At 38.4% G+C, this 20,543-nt stretch overlaps 1 protein-coding gene across 4 annotated transcripts in view; it reads right to left on the bottom strand.

Annotated features, from left to right (window-relative positions):
• Window positions 1-20,543, bottom strand: part of gpm6bb (glycoprotein M6Bb) — a 113,649-nt gene that overhangs the window by 71,704 nt on the left and 21,402 nt on the right. For 2 of the 4 annotated variants that reach the window (XM_089133509.1, XM_089133511.1), the window contains exon 2: window positions 9,767-9,953. In XM_089133509.1, coding sequence (XP_088989635.1) covers window positions 9,767-9,953 — 187 coding nt within the window. Of the gene's footprint in view, window positions 1-9,766; window positions 9,954-17,436; window positions 17,624-20,543 lie in introns of those variants that run through there. The other 2 variants (XM_089133508.1, XM_089133510.1) reach the window with 2 other exon arrangements.

Raw genomic sequence — 20,543 nt, 5'->3', positions numbered from 1 at the left:
TCGAAATTTTGAATTTTGATATCTCAGCTCTGGAAGGGTCTAGAAGCCTCCATTTTTGCACTCAGGTCAAAGTCTCATGGCCCTTTATCATAATCCATAGTTTTGAGAAGATTGGAGAAACTTAATTTTTGCCCGAAAATGAAAACAAACGAAAGGGGTAACACTGTCGTTTTTTTTTTCGGGTCGAAATTTTGAATTTTGATATCTCAGCTCTGGAAGGGTCTAGAGCCTCCATTTTTGCACTCATGTCAAAGTCTCACAGCCCTCTATCATAATCCAGAGTTTTGAGAAGATTGGAGAAACTTAATTTTTCGGCCGAAATTGAAAAAAAACGAAAGGGGTAACACTGTCGTTTTTTTTTCGGGTCGAAATTTTGAGTTTCAATATCTCAGCTCTGGAAGGGTCTAGAGCCTCCATTTTTGCACTCAGGTGTAAGTCTCAGTGCCCTCTATCAGAATCCAGAGTTTCGAGAAGATTGGGGATACTAAATTTTTCGCCCCAAAAAAAAAACGACAGGGGTAACACTGTCTTTTTTTTTTCGGGTCGAAATTTTGAGTTTCGATATCTCAGCTCTAGAAGGGTCTAGAGCCTCCATTTTTGCACTCAGGTGTAAGTCTCAGTGCCCTCTATCAGAATCCAGAGTTTCGAGAAGATTGGGGATACTAAATTTTTCGCCCAAAAAAAATACGTAAGGGGTAACACTGTCATTTTTTTTCGGGTCGAAATTTTGAGTTTCGATATCTCAGCTCTAGAAGGGTCTAGAGCCTCCATTTTTGCACTCAGGTGTAAGTCTCAGTGCCCTCTATCAGAATCCAGAGTTTCGAGAAGATTGGGGATACTTAATTTTTCGCCCAAAAAAAAAAAACCGTAAGGGGTAACACTGTCGTTTTTTTTTCGGGTCGAAATTTTGAGTTTCGATATCTCAGCTCTGGAAGGGTCTAGAGCCTCCATTTTTGCACTCAGGTGTAAGTCTCAGTGCCCTCTATCAGAATCCAGAATTTCGAGAAGTTTGGGGATACTAAATTTTTCGCCCAAAAAAAAAAAAACGTAAGGGGTAACACTGTCGTTTTTTTTCGGGTCGAAATTTTGAGTTTCGATATCTCAGCTTTGGAAGGGTCTAGAGCCTCCATTTTTGCACTCAGGTGTAAGTCTCAGTGCCCTCTATCAGAATCCAGAGTTTCGAGAAGATTGGGGATACTAAATTTTTCGCCCAAAAAAAAAAAAACGTAAGGGGTAACACTGTCGTTTTTTTTTCGGGTCGAAATTTTGAGTTTCGATATCTCAGCTCTGGAAGGGTCTAGAGCCTCCATTTTTGCACTCAGGTTTAAGTCTCAGTGCCCTCTATCAGAATCCAGAGTTTCGAGAAGATTGGGGATACTTAATTTTTCGCCCAAAAAAAAAAAACGTAAGGGGTAACACTGTCGTTTTTTTTTTCGGGTCGAAATTTTGAGTTTCGATATCTCAGCTCTGGAAGGGTCTAGAGCCTCCATTTTTGCACTCAGGTCAAAGTCTCACAGCCCTCTGTTATAATCCAGAGTTTTGAGAAGATTGGAGAAACTTAATTTTTGCCCGAAAATGAAAAAAAAAAACAACGAAAGGGGTAACACTGTGGTTTTTTTTTCGGGTCGAAATTTTGAATTTTGATATCTCAGCTCTGGAAGGGTCTAGAAGCCTCCATTTTTGCACTCAGGTCAAAGTCTCATGGCCCTTTATCATAATCCATAGTTTTGAGAAGATTGGAGAAACTTAATTTTTGCCCGAAAATGAAAACAAACGAAAGGGGTAACACTGTCGTTTTTTTTTTCGGGTCGAAATTTTGAATTTTGATATCTCAGCTCTGGAAGGGTCTAGAGCCTCCATTTTTGCACTCAGGTCAAAGTCTCACAGCCCTCTATCATAATCCAGAGTTTTGAGAAGATTGGAGAAACTTAATTTTTCGGCCGAAATTGAAAAAAAACGAAAGGGGTAACACTGTCGTTTTTTTTTCGGGTCGAAATTTTGAGTTTCAATATCTCAGCTCTGGAAGGGTCTAGAGCCTCCATTTTTGCACTCAGGTGTAAGTCTCAGTGCCCTCTATCAGAATCCAGAGTTTCGAGAAGATTGGGGATACTAAATTTTTCGCCCAAAAAAAAAAAACGTAAGGGGTAACACTGTCTTTTTTTTTTCGGGTCGAAATTTTGAGTTTCGATATCTCAGCTCTGGAAGGGTCTAGAGCCTCCATTTTTGCACTCAGGTTTAAGTCTCAGTGCCCTCTATCAGAATCCAGAGTTTCGAGAAGATTGGGGATACTTAATTTTTCGCCCAAAAAAAAAAAACGTAAGGGGTAACACTGTCGTTTTTTTTTTCGGGTCGAAATTTTGAGTTTCGATATCTCAGCTCTGGAAGGGTCTAGAGCCTCCATTTTTGCACTCAAGTCAAAGTCTCACAGCCCTCTGTTATAATCCAGAGTTTTGAGAAGATTGGAGAAACTTAATTTTTGCCCGAAAATGAAAAAAAAAAACAACGAAAGGGGTAACACTGTGGGTTTTTTTTCGGGTCGAAATTTTGAGTTTCGATATCTCAGCTCTAGAAGGGTCTAGAGCCTCCATTTTTGCACTCAGGTGTAAGTCTCAGTGCCCTCTATCAGAATCCAGAGTTTCGAGAAGATTGGGGATACTAAATTTTTCGCCCAAAAAAAATACGTAAGGGGTAACACTGTCATTTTTTTTCGGGTCGAAATTTTGAGTTTCGATATCTCAGCTCTAGAAGGGTCTAGAGCCTCCATTTTTGCACTCAGGTGTAAGTCTCAGTGCCCTCTATCAGAATCCAGAGTTTCGAGAAGATTGGGGATACTTAATTTTTCGCCCAAAAAAAAAAAACCGTAAGGGGTAACACTGTCGTTTTTTTTTCGGGTCGAAATTTTGAGTTTCGATATCTCAGCTCTGGAAGGGTCTAGAGCCTCCATTTTTGCACTCAGGTGTAAGTCTCAGTGCCCTCTATCAGAATCCAGAATTTCGAGAAGTTTGGGGATACTAAATTTTTCGCCCAAAAAAAAAAAACGTAAGGGGTAACACTGTCGTTTTTTTTCGGGTCGAAATTTTGAGTTTCGATATCTCAGCTTTGGAAGGGTCTAGAGCCTCCATTTTTGCACTCAGGTCAAAGTCTCACAGCCCTCTATCATAATCCAGAGTTTTGAGAAGATTAGAGAAACTTAAATTTTGCCTGAAAATGAAAAAAAAACGAAAGGGGTAACACTGTCGTTTTTTTTTTTTCGGGTCGAAATTTTGAATTTTGATATCTCAGCTCTGGAAGGGTCTAGAGCCTCCATTTTTTCACTCAAGTTAAAGTCTCACAGCCCTCTATCATAATCCAGAGTTTTGAGAAGATTGGAGAAACTTAATTTTTCGGCCGAAAACGAAAAAAAATGAAAGGGGTAACACTGTCGTTTTTTTTTTCGGGTCGAAATTTTGAGGTTCGATATCTCAGCTCTGGAAGGGTCTAGAGCCTCCATTTTTGCACTCAGGTCAAAGTCTCGCGGCCCTCTATCAGAATCCAGAGTTTTGAGAAGATTGGAGAAACTTAATTTTTCGCCCGAAAATGAAAAAAACGAAAGGGGTAACACTGTCGTTTTTTTTTCGGGTCGAAATTTTTAATTTTGATATCTCAGCTCTGGAAGGGTCTAGAGCCTCCATTTTTGCACCCAGGTCAAAGTCTCACGGCCCTTTATCATAATCCAGAGTTTTGAGAAGATTGGAGAAACTTAATATTTCGCCCGAAAACGAAAAAAAACGAAAGGGGTAACACTGTCTTTTTTTTTTCCGGTCGAAATTTTGAATTTTGATATCTCAGCTCTGGAAGGGTCTAGAGCCTCCAGTTTTGCACTCAGGTCAAAGTCTCACAGCCCTCTATCATAATCCAGAGTTTTGAGAAGATTGGATAAACTTAATTTTTCGCCCAAAAAAAAAAAACGTAAGGGGTAACACTGTCGTTTTTTTTCGGGTCGAAATTTTGAGTTTCGATATCTCAGCTCTGGAAGGGTCTAGAGCCTCCATTTTTGCACTCAGGTGTAAGTCTCAGTGCCCTCTATCAGAATCCAGAGTTTCGAGAAGATTGGGGATACTAAATTTTTCGCCCAAAAAAAAAAAACGTAAGGGGTAACACTGTCGTTTTTTTTTTCGGGTCGAGATTTTGAGTTTCGATATCTCAGCTCTGGAAGGGTCTAGAGCCTCCATTTTTGCACTCAGGTTTAAGTCTCAGTGCCCTCTATCAGAATCCAGAGTTTCGAGAAGATTGGGGATACTTAATTTTTCGCCCAAAAAAAAAAAACGTAAGGGGTAACACTGTCGTTTTTTTTTTCGGGTCGAAATTTTGAGTTTCGATATCTCAGCTCTAGAAGGGTCTAGAGCCTCCATTTTTGCACTCAGGTGTAAGTCTCAGTGCCCTCTATCAGAATCCAGAGTTTCGAGAAGATTGGGGATACTAAATTTTTCGCCCAAAAAAAAAAACGTAAGGGGTAACACTGTCGTTTTTTTTTCGGGTCGAAATTTTGAGTTTCGATATCTCAGCTCTTTAAGAAATATTACGTTTTTGCACTCAGGTCAAAGTCTCACAGCCCTCTATCATAATCCAGAGTTTTGAGAAGATTGGAGAAACTTAATTTTTCGGCCGAAAACGAAAAAAAACGAAAGGGGTAACACTGTCGTTTTTTTTTTTCGGGTCGAAATTTTGAATTTTGATATCTCAGCTCTGGAAGGGTCTAGAGCCTCCATTTTTACACTCAGGTCAAAGTCTCGTGGCCCTCTATCAGAATCCAGAGTTTTGAGAAGATTGGAGAAACTTAATTTTTCGCCGAAAACGAAAAAAACCGAAAGGGGTAACACTGTCGTTTTTTTTTTCGGGTCGAAATTTTGATATCTCAGCTCTGGAAGGGTCTAGAGCCTCCATTTTTGCACTCAGGTCTAAGTCTCATGGCCCTTTATCATAATCCAGAGTTTTGAGAAGATTGGAGAAGCTTAATTTTTCGCCCGAAAACGAAAAAAAACGAAAGGGGTAACACTGTCGTTTTTTTTTCGGTCGAAATTTTGAATTTTAATATCTCAGCTCTGGAAGGGTCTGGATCCTCCATTTTTGCACTCAGGTCAAAGTCTCACAGCCCTCTATCATAATCCAGAGTTTTGAGAAGATTAGAGAAACTTAAATTTTGCCCGAAAATGAAAAAAAACGAAAGGGGTAACACTGTCGTTTTTTTTTTCGGGTCGAAATTTTGAATTTTGATATCTCAGCTCTGGAAGGGTCTAGAGCCTCCATTTTTACACTCAGGTCAAAGTCTCGTGGCCCTCTATCAGAATCCAGAGTTTTGAGAAGATTGGAGAAACTTAATTTTTCGCCGAAAACGAAAAAAACCGAAAGGGGTAACACTGTCGTTTTTTTTTTCGGGTCGAAATTTTGAGGTTCGATATCTCAGCTCTGGAAAGGTCTAGAGCCTCCATTTTTGCACTCAGGTCAAAGTCTCACGGCCCTTTATCATAATCCAGAGTTTTGAGAAGATTGGAGAAACTTAATTTTTCGCCCGAAAACGAAAAAAAACGAAAGGGGTAACACTGTCGTTTTTTTTTTTCGGGTCGAAATTTAGAATTTTGACATCTCAGCTGTGGAAGGGTCTAGAGCCTCCATTTTTGCACTCAGGTCAAAGTCTCACAGCCCTCTATCAGAATCCAGAGTTTTGAGAAGATTGGAGAAACTTAATTTTTCGCCCGAAAACGAAAAAAACGAAAGGGGTAACACTGTCGGGTTTTTTTTCGGGTCGAAATTTTGAATTTTGACATCTCAGTTGTGGAAGGGTCTAGAGCCTCCATTTTTGCACTCAGGTCAAAGTCTCGCGGCCCTCTATCAGAATCCAGAGTTTTGAGAAGATTGGAGAAACCTAATTTTTCGCCCGAAAACGGAAAAAAAACGAAAGGGGTAACACTGTCGGTTTTTTTTCGGGTCGAAATTTTGAGGTTCAATATCTCAGCTCTGGAACGGTCTAGATCCTCCATTTTTGCACTCAGGTCAAAGTCTCGTGGCCCTCTATCAGAATCCAGAGTTTTGAGAAGATTGGAGAAACTTAATTTTTGGCCGAAAATGAAAAAAAAACGAAAGGGGTAACACTGTCGTTTTTTTTTTCCGGTCGAAATTTTGAATTTCGATATCTCAGCTATGGAAGGGTCTAGATCCTCCATTTTTGCACTCAGGCCAAAGTCTCACAGCCCTCTATCAGAATCCAGAGTTTTGAGAAGATTGGAGAAACTTAATTTTTCGCCCGGAAACGAAAAAAAAACGTAAGGGGTAACACTGTCGTTTTTTTTTTCGGGTCGAAATTTTGAATTTTGATATCTCAGCTCTGGAAGGGTCTAGAGCCTCCATTTTTGCACTCAGGTCAAAGTCTCACGGCCCTCTATCATAATCCAGAGTTTTGAGAAGATTGGAGAAACTTAATTTTTCGCCCGAAAACGAAAAAAAAAACGAAAGGGGTAACACTGTCGTTTTTTTTCGGATCAAATTTTTGAGTTTCAATATCTCAGCTCTGGAAGGATCTAGAGCCTCAATTTTTGCACTCAGGTCTAAGTCTCATGGCCCTCTATCAGAATCAGAAACAGAAACAGTGGTACCCCTTTCGTTTGTTTGTTTTTTTCGGGCGAAAATTAAGTTTCTCCAATCTTCTCAAAACTTTGGTTTCTGATAGAGGGCCATGAGACTTAGACCTGAGTGCAAAAATGGAGGATGTAGACCCTTCCAGAGCTGAGATATCGAAACTCAAAAATTCGACCCAAAAAAAAAACGACAGTGTTACCCCTTTCGTTTTTTTTTTTTCGGGCGAAAATTAAGTTTCTCCAATCTTCTCAAAACTTTGGATTCTGATAGAGGGCCATGAGACTTAGACCTGAGTGCAAAAATGGAGGCTCTAGACCCTTCCAGAGCTGAGATATCGAAAATCAAAATTTCGACCCGAAAAAAACAAAACGACAGTGGTACCCCTTTCGTTTGTTTTTTTTCGGGCGAAAAATTAAGGTTCTCTAATCTCCTCAAAACTCTGGATTCTGATAGAGGGCACAGAGACTTACACCTGAGTGCAAAAATGGAGGCTCTAGACCCTTCCAGAGCTGAGATATCGAAACTCAAAAATTCGACCCGAAAAAAAAAACGACAGTGTTACCCCTTTCGTTTTTTTGGGGGGGCGAAAAATTAATTTTCTCCAATCTTCTTAAAACTCTGGATTCTGATAAAGGGCCATGAGACTTAGACCTGAGTGCAAAAATGGAGGCTCTAGACCCTTCCAGAGCTGAGATATCGAAACTCAAAAATTCGACCGAAAAAAAAAACGACAGTGGTACCCCTTTCGTTTGTTTTTGTTTTTTCGGGCGAAAATTAAGTTTCTCCAATCTTCTCAAAACTTTGGATTCTGATAGAGGGCCATGAGACTTAAACCTGAGTGCAAAAATGGAGGCTCTAGACCCTTCCAGAGCTGAGATATCGAAACTCAAAAATTCGACCCTAAAAAAAAAACGACAGTGTTACCCCTTACGTTTTTTTTTTTTTTTTGTGTCAAAATTTTGGGATCTCAATATCTCAGCTCTGGAAAGGTCTACAGCCTACATTTTTGCACTCAGGTCTAAGTCCCATGGCCCTTTATCAGAATCCAGAGTTTCAAGAAGATCAGAGAAACTCAAAATTTTAAAAATAAGTTTAATCTTTCTATTTTACATACAAACTATGAAATACTGGCAAAAATAATTACAAAATGTAAATACACCTTGTTACAAAATGTTGCTTGCTTCTGTGTTTGGAGTGAAGTGCTGCCATGCTTCTCTTCAATGTAGAGTTTTTTTTATATATAATTACTACATGCAGAGCTTTACTGGCATTTGATTGGATGACAAACGTCCAATCTCATGGACTGCAGGCTTTAAACTAGGTGAAATGCTCCAGAAGTTAAAAAAAGGGGGCTGACATGTGATGTCCATTGTAATGGACACAGGGTCTGGGGGTTTTGCTAAGCTAGTCATTTATCATTTAGTTGAGTCTTGCTTCTCACAACAAGTTTGTCCTTTCAATATAAAAGTCTTCTGTACTGACAGACTCACTCAATAAAAGTGCAGTGTGAAATATTTAGAGGATCTGTTGACAAAAATACAATATCATAAACATAACTATGTGTTCAGTGGTGTATAAAGAGCTTACATGATGAAGCGTTATGTGTTTATTAGCATTTCTCACCGCGGGTCTGCTTACATCCACGTTTCTACAGTGGCCCTGAGCGGACAGTGCGTTTCGTCACGTCACTATGTTGTTCTTCGTGCAAAGAAGCGTATTAAAGTCAGCGAAATGATGAACAGGTGACAATAACATATTGTTTTACTTAATAATTAAATAATTCATATTGTGTGGTAATTGGCTACTCTCTGCTGTCTCAGACCGCCGCAACTTCAGTTGGGTGCAGTTCACAACCTCACCACTAGATGCCGCTAAACTTATATAAATATTATATAAGTCCCATACATTATTTCGCCATTATATGTCGGCAAAACCTATCTTAAAGGACAACTCCGGCGCAAAATGAACCTTTGGTCTAATTGCACATTGTTACCTATTCAACCGTTATCTGAGATTTTTTTTCATGATTGCCGAATCTAAATAGTTTTATCTATTAAAACAGTTTAGCCTATAATGCTAGTATAACGCTAGTCTATAGGGCATAGAGTAATGACAAATAAAAATCGCTTTTTATTACCACTAACAAGGCTCAAAATAGCCCCACAGTAACACGGTAGCACAATAAGGATCCCTACATGCAAAACGAAGCATTGAGAACTTTGTCAGTGTCCATACAGTTTAATAAGAAGATATTTTATACACACAGTCAACTTCACGAATACAGGAAGAAGCCATCTTTAAAATATAGTCTCTACCAGTCGATCTATGAACGCCCATCCAAGTGCGCTGAACTGTGCAGAATCTTATATGGTCCCTTGTTTCCGGAAGAAACACAAACACGAACCATTTTCTTCTCTTTATTATGTACATGTAGACTACTGTTCGCGCTCACATTATCACTTTATTCACATCTCACCAGCGCGCTTGGATCGGCGTTCGTAGATCGACTGGTAGAGACTATTTTTCAAAGATGGCTTCTTCCTGTATTCGCAAAGTTGACTGTGTGTATAAAATATCTTCTTATTAAACGGTATGGACACTGACAAAGTTCTCAATGCTTCGATTTGAATGTATGGATCCTTATTGTGCTACCGTGTTACTGTGGGGCTATTTTGAGCCTTGTTAGTGGTAATAAAAAGCGATTTTTATTTGTCATTACTCTATGCCCTATAGACTAGCGTTATACTAGCATTATAGGCTAAACTGTTTTTATAGATAAAACTATTTACATTCGGCAATCATGAAAAAAAATCTCAGATAACGGTTGACTAGGTAACAGTGTAATTAGACCAAAGGTTCATTTTGCGCCGGAGTTGTCCTTTAAAGGTGCAGTGTGTCTCTGCCGCCATCTAATGGGGAAATAATGTAAGTGACTTCTGCTGCTGTTTACGGTCAGGGACTATTTTTCCCAGCGGAAGAATTCTTTTAGTGATATCACTTCATGAAAGTTGCATTGATGCATATTTTTCGCCTTTAATATTAATATTGCGTGATTATAAAAGCAATAAGGTACTCGAGCTGTATTGTGAGTATCGAGTACCTTATTGCTTACACACAATACGAGTAATACACACACACACACACACAGACTCACATGTCGGTCAGCATGGCGTGGTCGGCGGTGATGCGGGAGAAGTGGTTCTCCAGGATAGTGAGAGTTCCCGTGAGAGCGACGTGTCCACATCCGCAGAACAGAGCCACTCCGGAGAAACACAAGATGGTGGCCAGCAGAGACGCGTACGGCACGCCTCCCAGACACTTAATGCAGCACTCGAAACAACCTGCACACACAGTTTATAATCAGTACAGTTTTAAGAGTTATACTCAACATGCATGCTTCACATTCCTGGGCAACGATTAATTGCGATTAATCGCATCCAAAAGAAAAGTTTGTGTTACATAAATATGTGTTCTGTATATAATTACTCTGTATATATATAAATACTAGGGCTGGGTAATAAATATCGATTTCTCGATATTAATCGATTCTCATTTTTAAATTCTTAAATCTCAAGAATCGATTAGTCATCCTGTTTCATTTGAATGAATGGGATATTGTATCGCGGCTGCGCACATCCAAAAAAATCGCAATAATCTTTGTCCTTTGTTACTATTGATATGAAACAAAGTCTCAATTTTCAAATTACGTCCATTTTCTTTAGAAATTCAAAAACATAAATAGCGTTTTGTCGCTGTGGCGTGAGATCGCTCTGGAGAAGCAGCAGCGCTGATCTCTCTTCCGGCTTCATAATACCAGTCACAGCGCCAAATAAACATGAATGAGCATCTGAAAGTGTGTTAAAGATAGAGTACAACTTATCGAAATCCGTATCATGTCACATTGATTCGCTCAATCAGCGTTTCAACCGTGGAAAGACGTCAGTTAAACAGCTCGTAATCAATGTATCGTCATATTTACCTCAGAAAACCCACATAAACTCGTTAGTCAGCTAGAAAAAATAACTCTAGAGAGGAGCATTTTGCTAAATATATACACCATATTACATATGCATTATACTGTAATCTTAATGTTCTTCAATATTTAATGCATATTTGAATAAAAATGGCAAGTTTTTATGACAGCCACCATTTAAATGTTTATATTTCATATAATCTTCTTATTATAAAAATAAATAAAAGTGTAATTTAAGTGTTTGTATAGCTACAAAACAGTTCATTATTACTTTCATATTAGGCTAATGAAGTCTATAGGCTACAACTAGACTCCCATAGTTTACAGCATTAGTTCAGAGATTTGATTCCCTTGAGAAAAATGGCCATTTATTGTAACTGATATCCAAAATAATCAAATCGAATGAATAATGAATCGAATCGTAATCGAAATCGAATCGAATTGCAAGCTTGTGAATCGAAATCGAATCGAATTGTGAAATTTGTCTCAATACCCAGCCCTAATAAACACACACATGCATGTAGATATTTTGGAAAAATGTGTTATTTATATTTTATAATATAAATTATGTATAAATATACATGCAAATATTCACATATGCATGTGTGTGTTTGTGTGCGTGAGCTAGTGCACTTCCGATAATGTTTACACATTAGGTCACGCACACACACACAAACTTAAAAAACTCTTATTTTGTTTTTCATAGAAAAAAACAAGGAAAAATAACAGCATAACAAACATGAGAGTCGACGAGAGACTGGGCTGGTGAACTATTTCTCCGCCATAAAACTGAGAACTGACTAATTAAAAACAGAGGAAAGCGCAGAGTGTGAAAAACAAAACAAAAAAACCTAATGAACTGCATGTGTGTGTGCGCGTGTGTGTTAATGTGTGTGTTGCTTCCTCGGTCTGGGTTCACAAACAAAAACAAAACAATCACACCACTGGCTGTGGGTTTTACCAGTGTTACAGGAATGAAGACCATGAAGCAACACTAGAGGAACACTAGAGGAACACTAGAGGAAAACTAGAGGAACACTAGAGGAACACTGGAGCAAAATCACAGGCCTGAATAAATAATGGAGCCTTTTATGGAAATGTGAGCGTATGTTTGCCTTCTTCCTCACTCTTCACTTTAACTCTAACACACTCGAGTGTGGACTCGATGATCAGGGATGATTGATGAGGAGTGATGAAGACACACACACATGAGCTGTAGAGCTATAATGCACACGTCATGATTCATCAAGATTAATAAACGAACCAAAGCCTCATTTAAACAAGACAAGACAAATACTGAGATAATCAGCTCTATATTAACCAGATAAACTGATCGAGGATTCGGAGCATTAACGCCAGAGTTTGGTAAAAACTAACTTAAAGTAGTGATGCTGATGCTGTTTTAACTGATAAACTAAACGATATTTTGTTATTATTGTAATGTTTTTATTCAGATTTTTGTTTATAACTTTGATTTTTCTCCACATTTTCATTAGGATTTTCATTACTGTAAAAATAAAAGCAACATAACAAATACTTCAATGACAAATATCAATGTTTTAAATAATTAAAAATATTTTAATATTTTACTAATGTACTTTTTTCACATTATTAGATGTTTGGCATTAAAGTAATGATCCTGGATGAAAAAAACACGCTTAATTGTCATGAAAAGTTTAAAAAAATGAAAAACAAAATAAAATAAAAATATAGGAATGTGAGGAATTTTTTTAATGATATATATATATATATATATATATATATATATATATATATATACACACAACGGGAATATAATGATAATGTGAGAAAATTAATAAATTAATTAATAAAATAAAATGGGATGACAATAATATGGGAATAACTTATTTTTTATTTCTTTATTATCATTTATTATTTAAAATTTTAAATAATAAATGATAATAAAAAATAAATAAAAAATTGGATAATAATGAATGTGAAAAAATATTTTAAATAAATAAAAATAGATAATAATATGGGAATGTGATATTTAAAAATAAATAAATACATATTTAAAAATGGCATAATAATATGGGAATAATATGAGAATGTGAGAATAAAGAAATAAATCAAATAAAAATGGGATGATAATAATATGGGAATAATATATGAGAATGTGAGAAAATAAATAAATAAATTAATTAATTAATAAAATAAAAATGGGATAATATGGGAATGTGATAAATATAAAAAAAGAGAAAATAATATGGGAATAATATGAGAATGTCAGAAAAATTTAAATAAATTAATAAATTAATAAAATAAATAAAAAATGGGATAGTATGGGAATGTGATCATATGTTTGCCTTCTTAGTTGCTCATCGCCTTAATTATAACATCCTAAACGAGAAAAAAAAAAATCCAATAAACCTGGAGGAAGAAAAATGTGCTTATATGTATTATATTGTATAAATAAAAAATAAAAAATGTACTAAAAATAGGATTAATTTAGAAAGATTTTTAACAAGCCTGAAATGATGACACTCAGGTCTATGTATGGTCATGTCTCCCTCATCCGGGAGCAGAGCGCCAGCGGTGATTAATCAAGGGCCATTGTGCCGACCCCGATCCTGAACGTTCCTCCACACAGAGCCGTTTCCCAGCACACAAAGGCAAATTACAGCAGATTTATTAAGCAGCGGAGAGGCCTTTCAGATCCCGATGTGTCCCACAGTCCGTGCCCAGCATTCATGAGGCTCACCGGGGGAAAGCATTCAGTGCTGGTGAATAGAGTTTCCATAGCAGCGGGTTAACCACAACCCAGTGAGTACTGGCCACGGCACAGTCTCTCACGACCCACACACACACACACACACTCTTATGAAGCCACTTCAATGCTGCCATCCATTCCCACCCTTTCCAGAAACACTTTGGGAATCTTGTTTACTGTCCCGTGAGCTACAGAAAGTTTTAGTCAACTGACCAAAATAATCGGATGATTCAAATCCAATGCATGAATCAGTCTGACATCAAAAACAGCTTCGAATTAAGACAAAACATCCAAACAAAATAACATAAAAAGCCTGAATTGAGCTTCTTCATGCGTAATAATTACGAATCAAGTGCTATTTTAATTACATTTAACAGTGGAGTGACAGTCAAAGAGACTTTCGAAACATCACAATAAATAAATATATATTGTAAATCATGGCCAGAATTAAAAATTTGTTACAACGACTTAATTCGTTACCTAGTTTTAGTAAATCGTGGCCATGAATTAGGTATTCGCAACTATGACCTAATTCGTTACCTAGTTTTAGTAAATCGTGGCCATGAATTAAGAATTCGCAACTATGACTTAATTCGTTACCTAGTTTTAGTAAATCGTGGCCATGAATTAAGAATTCATAACGACGACTTAATTCGTAACCTTGGCCATGAATTAAGAATTCGCAACTATGACTTAATTCGTTACCTAGTTTTAGTAAATCGTGGCCATGAATTAAGAATTCATAACGACGACTTAATTCGTAACCTTGGCCATGAATTAAGAATTCGCAACTATGACTTAATTCGTTACCTAGTTTTAGTAAATCTTGGCCATGAATTAAGAATCCGTAATGACGACTTAATTTGTTACCTAGTTTTAGTAAATCGTGGCCACTTTGAACTAAATTCATTCCCTAGTTTTAGTAAAACGTGGCCATGAATTAAGAATTCGTAACCACGACTTAATTCGTAACCTTGGCCATGCAGCGCCGGCTTCCTCACGTCCCTCGACCTCTCCAAAGGAGACCAGCGTGTTCTGGAAGATCGTTACAGTCGCCCGGATATGAAACGGCTGAAGGTTCGAGGAGTAACGGTTCGAGGAGTAACGGTTCGAGGAGTAACGGTTCGAAGAGTAACGGTTCGAGGAGTAACGGTTCGAGAAATAGCGGTTCGAGGAGTAACGGTTCGAAGAGTAACGGTTCGAGGAGTAACAGTTCGAGGAGTAACGGTTCGAAGAGTAACGGTTCGAGGAGTAACAGTTCGAAGAATAACGGTTCGAGGAGTAACGGTTCGAAGAGTAACGGTTCGAGGAGTAACAGTTCGAGGAGTAACGGTTCAAAGAGTAACGGTTCGAGGAGTAACGGTTCGAAGAATAACGGTTCGAGGAGTAACGGTTCGAAGAGTAACGGTTCGAGGAGTAACGGTTCGAAGAGTAACGGTTCGAGGAGTAACAGTTCGAAGAGTAACGGTTCAAAGAGTAACGGTTCGAAGAGTAACGGTTCGAGGAGTAACGGTTCGAGGAGTAACGGTTCGAAGAGTAACGGTTCGAGGAGTAACGGTTCGAAGAATAACGGTTCGAGGAGTAACGGTTCGAAGAGTAACGGTTCGAGGAGTAACAGTTCGAGGAGTAACGGTTCGAAGAGTAACGGTTCGAGGAGTAACGGTTCGAAGAATAACGGTTCGAGGAGTAACGGTTCGAAGAGTAACGGTTCGAGGAGTAACGGTTCGAGGAGTAACGGTTCGAAGAGTAACGGTTCGAGGAGTAACGGTTCGAGGAGTAGCGGTTAGAGGAGTAACGGTTCGAGGAGTAACGGTTCGAGGAGTAACGGGTCGAGGAGTAACGGTTCGAGGAGTAACGGTTCGAAAAGTAACGGTTCGAGGAGTAACGGTTCGAGGAGTAACGGTTCGAAGAGTAACGGTTCGAGGAGTAACGGTTCGAAGAGTAACGGTTCGAGGAGTAACGGTTCGAGGAGTAACGGTTCAAGGAGTAACGGTTCGAAGAGTAACGGTTCGAGGAGTAACGGTTCGAGGAGTAACGGTTCGAAGAGTAACGGTTCGAGGAGTAACGGTTCGAAGAATAACGGTTCGAGGAGTAACGGTTCGAAGAGTAACGGTTCGAGGAGTAACAGTTCGAGGAGTAACGGTTCGAAGAGTAACGGTTCGAGGAGTAACGGTTCGAAGAATAACGGTTCGAGGAGTAACGGTTCGAAGAGTAACGGTTCGAGGAGTAACGGTTCGAGGAGTAGCGGTTCGAAGAGTAACGCTTCGAGGAGTAGTGGTTCGAGGAGTAACGGTTCGAAGAGTAACGGTTCGAGGAGTAACGGTTCGAGGAGTAACCGTTCGAAGAGTAACGGTTTGAGGAGTAACGGTTCGAGGAGTAACGGTTCGAGGAGTAACGGTTCGAGGAGTAACGGTTCGAGGAGTAGCGGTTCGAAGAGTAACGCTTCGAGGAGTAGTGGTTCGAGGAGTAACGGTTCGAAGAGTAACGGTTCGAGGAGTAACGGTTCGAGGAGTAACGGTTCGAGGAGTAGCGGTTCGAAGAGTAACGCTTCGAGGAGTAGTGGTTCGAGGAGTAACGGTTCGAAGAGTAACGGTTCGAGGAGTAACGGTTCGAAGAGTAACGGTTCGAGGAGTAACGGTTCGAGGAGTAACGGTTCGAAGAGTAACGGTTTGAGGAGTAACGGTTCGAGGAGTAACGGTTTGAGGAGTAGCGGTTCGAGGAGTAACGGTTTGAGGAGTAACGGTTTGAGGAGTAACGGTTCGAGGAGTAACGGTTTGAGGAGTAGCGGTTCGAGGAGTAACGGTTTGAGGAGTAACGGTTTGACACACTGGCCTGCAATAAAGCTTGTAAGTCCCACCCCTTCCGCTAACCCCGCTGGACCTCTAGGTTGAAAAATCGTCAATGCAAGTGAATGAGAGAAAATAATTATTTTCTAATCCCGTTTGAATTTTGCAATGAATGTAACATTATGTTGTCTGTGAATTTTTTATATAATGTTTCGTGTAAAGAATGCTACAATTTTCATACGGTTAGACTTTGTGTGAGAGCACTTTGTGGACTACAACTCTTTCAACGTGTTTGATATACATCACCCCCACTAGCACACGGATCCCGCTAAACATGCCTTCTTTCAGGGCGAGGACAAACTAGTTGAGCGTGGTGAAAACCGTGATTTGTGGAGGGAAAATGTGTTATGCGGCGACGTCACATATGCGACGTGTAGTCTTTCTCGTTATGTCTATTCCACAACTGCTAGCCAAAGAATCATACAATATACTCGTCAAACTCGTTACATGAGAAATTACATAAAAAATTCACAGACAACATATGTCACATTCATGGCACAATTCAAACGGGATCAGAAAATAATTATTTTCTCTCATTCACTTGCATTGACGCTTTTTCAACCTAGAGGTCCACTTGGAGTTTTACGGATGGGCGGGACTTACCAGCTCTATAGCTGACAGAGTTTACATGCACACGAATAATCCGTGCATTATCAGATTTATGGCCTCGAATCCTGTAAACACCTTGATAACCCTGACTGAGCTTGAGCCACGTTACATTTTGATTGGATTGAAAGCAGTGATGTAATCCAATAATGATTAAAAAAAAAAAGCTTGAATCAGACAATTTTCTAAACTGGATTTAAAAACATATTTTCAAAATGTCTATCAAACTGGTCAATGGATGAGACTGAATATATTTGCAATGAACTAAAATAAAATAAAAAGCTCTTCCGACATAAATGTCATCAATGCAAAAATGACAATCATGACTGAACTCAAGCTGAACTTTAGTTTCCAATGCATGAATGCACATGTAAACGAAAACATGGATCTGATTATAAAGTATAAAGTTTAGGGTTCATATGACAGAACTTTCAGAATCTGAAATCAGATTGGATGGATTCTGTGTGCATGTAAACACACCTAGTGTCAGAATCGCCCGTTCTGCTCGAGAAAAGAGACTTGGACCAATGCATGAAATAATCGTTGACTTTCATCAAGAGTTGTTTGGCCTCAAACTAAGCCTGAGTTGAACACATGAAATGCAATTTAAAAATCAAGTTAACGTCCAGCTGTGCCAGAACCCAGTGATGCTGTGGCCCAAACGGTACCTCGCCTGTCCTGCCGCTCATCTTCAGTGTCGTCATACGAAGTCTCCATGGCAGGAACCCACAGAACAATCCTTCAAACTTTACCAGTTCTGTTCCTCTTCTTTTCTCAAATCTCTTCTTCTTCACATCGGTGTCTTACCCAGAACTCAACTAAAGATGTTTCACGTCTACACCAAATCACGGACTCACTCCCAGACCAGCACAATACCAGTGAAGGAGGAGGAGATCTGACAACACACACTCGCTGCATATATTAACATATTTATGAAACCACTGGCCAGAAACGGGCCCTCCATCTGCCGCCCGACCCATGAGAACCGGAGGAAGGGGGAGGCTTTCCCTGGACAATGAAAGACGTGAAGAGGAACGGAGAGCAAGAGCAGATGGAGGAAGAGAGAGCTAGATATAAGACTTGGATTTTCATCAAAAGTCGTCTGATCAAACAGATAAAGCAGATTTTGGACTGACACTCAACGGGAGTTTAGGAATCGAGTGTTGGTCAGGTTCATCTCTCTTTTTTACAAGTTCAACAGCAAAGCAAGAACATTAGGCGTGCAGTTCATGTTTGGTTGTGCAAGACTGGCACTAGGGATTAGGGCTGGCACTTTACTGTACGTGCGAAAATCGATCGCACAAACGATTTTTCGAAATTTTTCTATTTTCGAAAATGAAAATGGGGAATCTATTTTAACAGCCTTTTTTTTTTTTTACAAAAATGCGTTTTATTGTGGACAGATCAGTACAGCACACAGAACATGTCGGATGTTGGAAAATAACGTCTTTTCTGTTCACCAAATACTTTTACTTCAATGCAAGTGAACAAGCGCGCTAGTGTGTGTGTAGTGACGTGTGTGTGTAGTGTATTTAATAGGGCTGGGTATTAAAATATTGATTTCTCGATATTAATCGATTCTCATTTTTACGAACCGATATTGATTCTTAAATCTCAAGAATCGATTAGTCATCCTGTTTCATTTGAATGAATGGATCATTGTATTGCGGCTGCGCGCATCCAAAAAAAATCGCAATAATCTTTGTCCTTTGTTACTATTGATATGAAACAAAGTCTCAATTTTCAAATTACGTCCATTTTCTTTAGAAATTCAAAAACATAAATAGCGTTTTGTCGCTGTGGCGTGAGATCGCTCTGGAGAAGCAGCAGCGCTGATCTCTCTTCCGGCTTAATAATACCAGTCACAGCGCCAAATAAACATGAATGAGCATCTGAAAGTGTGTTAAAGATAGAGTACAACTTATCCAAATCCGTATCATGTCACATTGATTCGCTCAATCAGCGTTTCAACCGTGGAAAGACGTCAGTTAAACAGCTTGTAATCAATGTCATCGTCATATTTACCTCAGAAAACCCACATAAACTCGTTAGTCAGCTAGAAAAAATAACTCTAGAGAAGAGCATTTTGCTAAATATATACACCATATTACATATGCATTATAATCTTAATGTTCTTCAATATTTAATGCATATTTGAATAAATATGGCAAGTTTTTATGACAGACACCATTTAAATGTTTATATTTCATATAATCTTCTTATTCTAAAAATAAATAAAAGTGCAAATTAAGTGTTTGTATAGCTACAAAACAGTTCATTATTACCTTCATATCAGGCTAATGAAGTCTATAGGCTACAACTAGACTCCCATAGTTTACAGCATTAGTTCAGAGATTTGATTCGCTTGAGAAAATGGCCATTTATTGTAACTGATATCCAAAATAATCAATATTGAATCGAATCGTAATCGAATTGAATTGCAAGCTTTTGAATCGAAATCGAATCGAATTGTGAAATTTGTCTCAATACCCAGCCCTAGTATTTAATATATCATGAGGATCACGAGTTGTGTATTTGCACTTAATCCGCGCTGAATTGTCTTACACGAACTTCCCAGCAAAGTGAGTAAACACAGAAACGCCAGATTGGCTCGTGATTGGACGAAAAGTTAATTTGTACACACATTTGGCGAGTCGAGTGTGTTAATCTCAATCCCTGAATGTTGCGCTCCTGTTTGAAACTTCACGCCAATAAATCATCAGGAATATTGCTGACTCTTTACGCTCGTCCTAGCGCCTGTGAGGCGTCCGTGGATTTGCCTGAATCTGGTGTTGAAAATGGAAACGTCTTTAGACATGGAAAAACGATTTTACAATCATTCAATGAACACCTATGTCTCAAAAATCAAAGAGGATTTTTTTCACAAAAGTGACAGGCCTACTAGGGATGGGCGATATATTATGATATAGTTTCTGCTTTCTCATAAAGCCTGAATAATTTACAGGAAAATACAACAGGTAATATCGTTTACATGTCGAATGTCAATTCTGCGAGAATATGCAAAAAATAACTGTTCACAGCTTTTCATCAACCGTTTCTCACTGCGTGTCTTTAGTAAATCCAGTCGTTTTTTTAATGCCAAAAGCTTTTAGTAAATCTAGCCCTAAATATTAAGTTTGTTTACCAGCATGTCATGTGACCAATAACTTCAGAGATCACATGAACATGCGAATGAGTTATTAAAATCTCAAGTAAATCTCTCAAGTAAAGGACTTGTTACATTATGTTACATGTACTTTCTGTAGTAATAACAGTAAATGAGGCATAATTAACTAACCCTAACCCTGCCCTATAACCCTATAGTAAGTACATGTTGTTCATTTATATTACTCAGCAATAAAATAGTCAATTACACTAACAATGACACCTTAAAATAAAGTGTAACCAATGATCTACATACATTTTCAGGTGTCATGTTACAGTGTATTTATATATTTAAGTAGTGAGTATTATTAATTAACTACATGTGGTTAGGGTTAGTTGCATGTGATTATGCATAATTTACTGTTATCACTATGGTAAGTACATGTAAGTGTGTAACAAGGACACTGTAAAATAAAGCGTTAACAAGTGTAACCCAAGTAAATAATCAATGATCAACATTTAAAAATATATATATATATATGAAGAGTTCAGATGCAAAAGCCTCTAAGTGCCATTTGAAATTTTCTTCTAGAATGATCATTTTTATAAAGCTTGTATATTTAAAGGGTTAGTTCACCCAAAAATGAAAATTAAGTCATTAATTACTCAC

Source organism: Pimephales promelas, chromosome 7 (assembly GCF_988280905.1).
Source record: "Pimephales promelas chromosome 7, fPimPro1.hap1.1, whole genome shotgun sequence".
NCBI lineage: Eukaryota > Metazoa > Chordata > Actinopteri > Cypriniformes > Leuciscidae > Pimephales > Pimephales promelas.
Note: the sequence above shows the minus strand (reverse complement) of the source record. Positions and strands in the feature narration are given on the sequence as shown.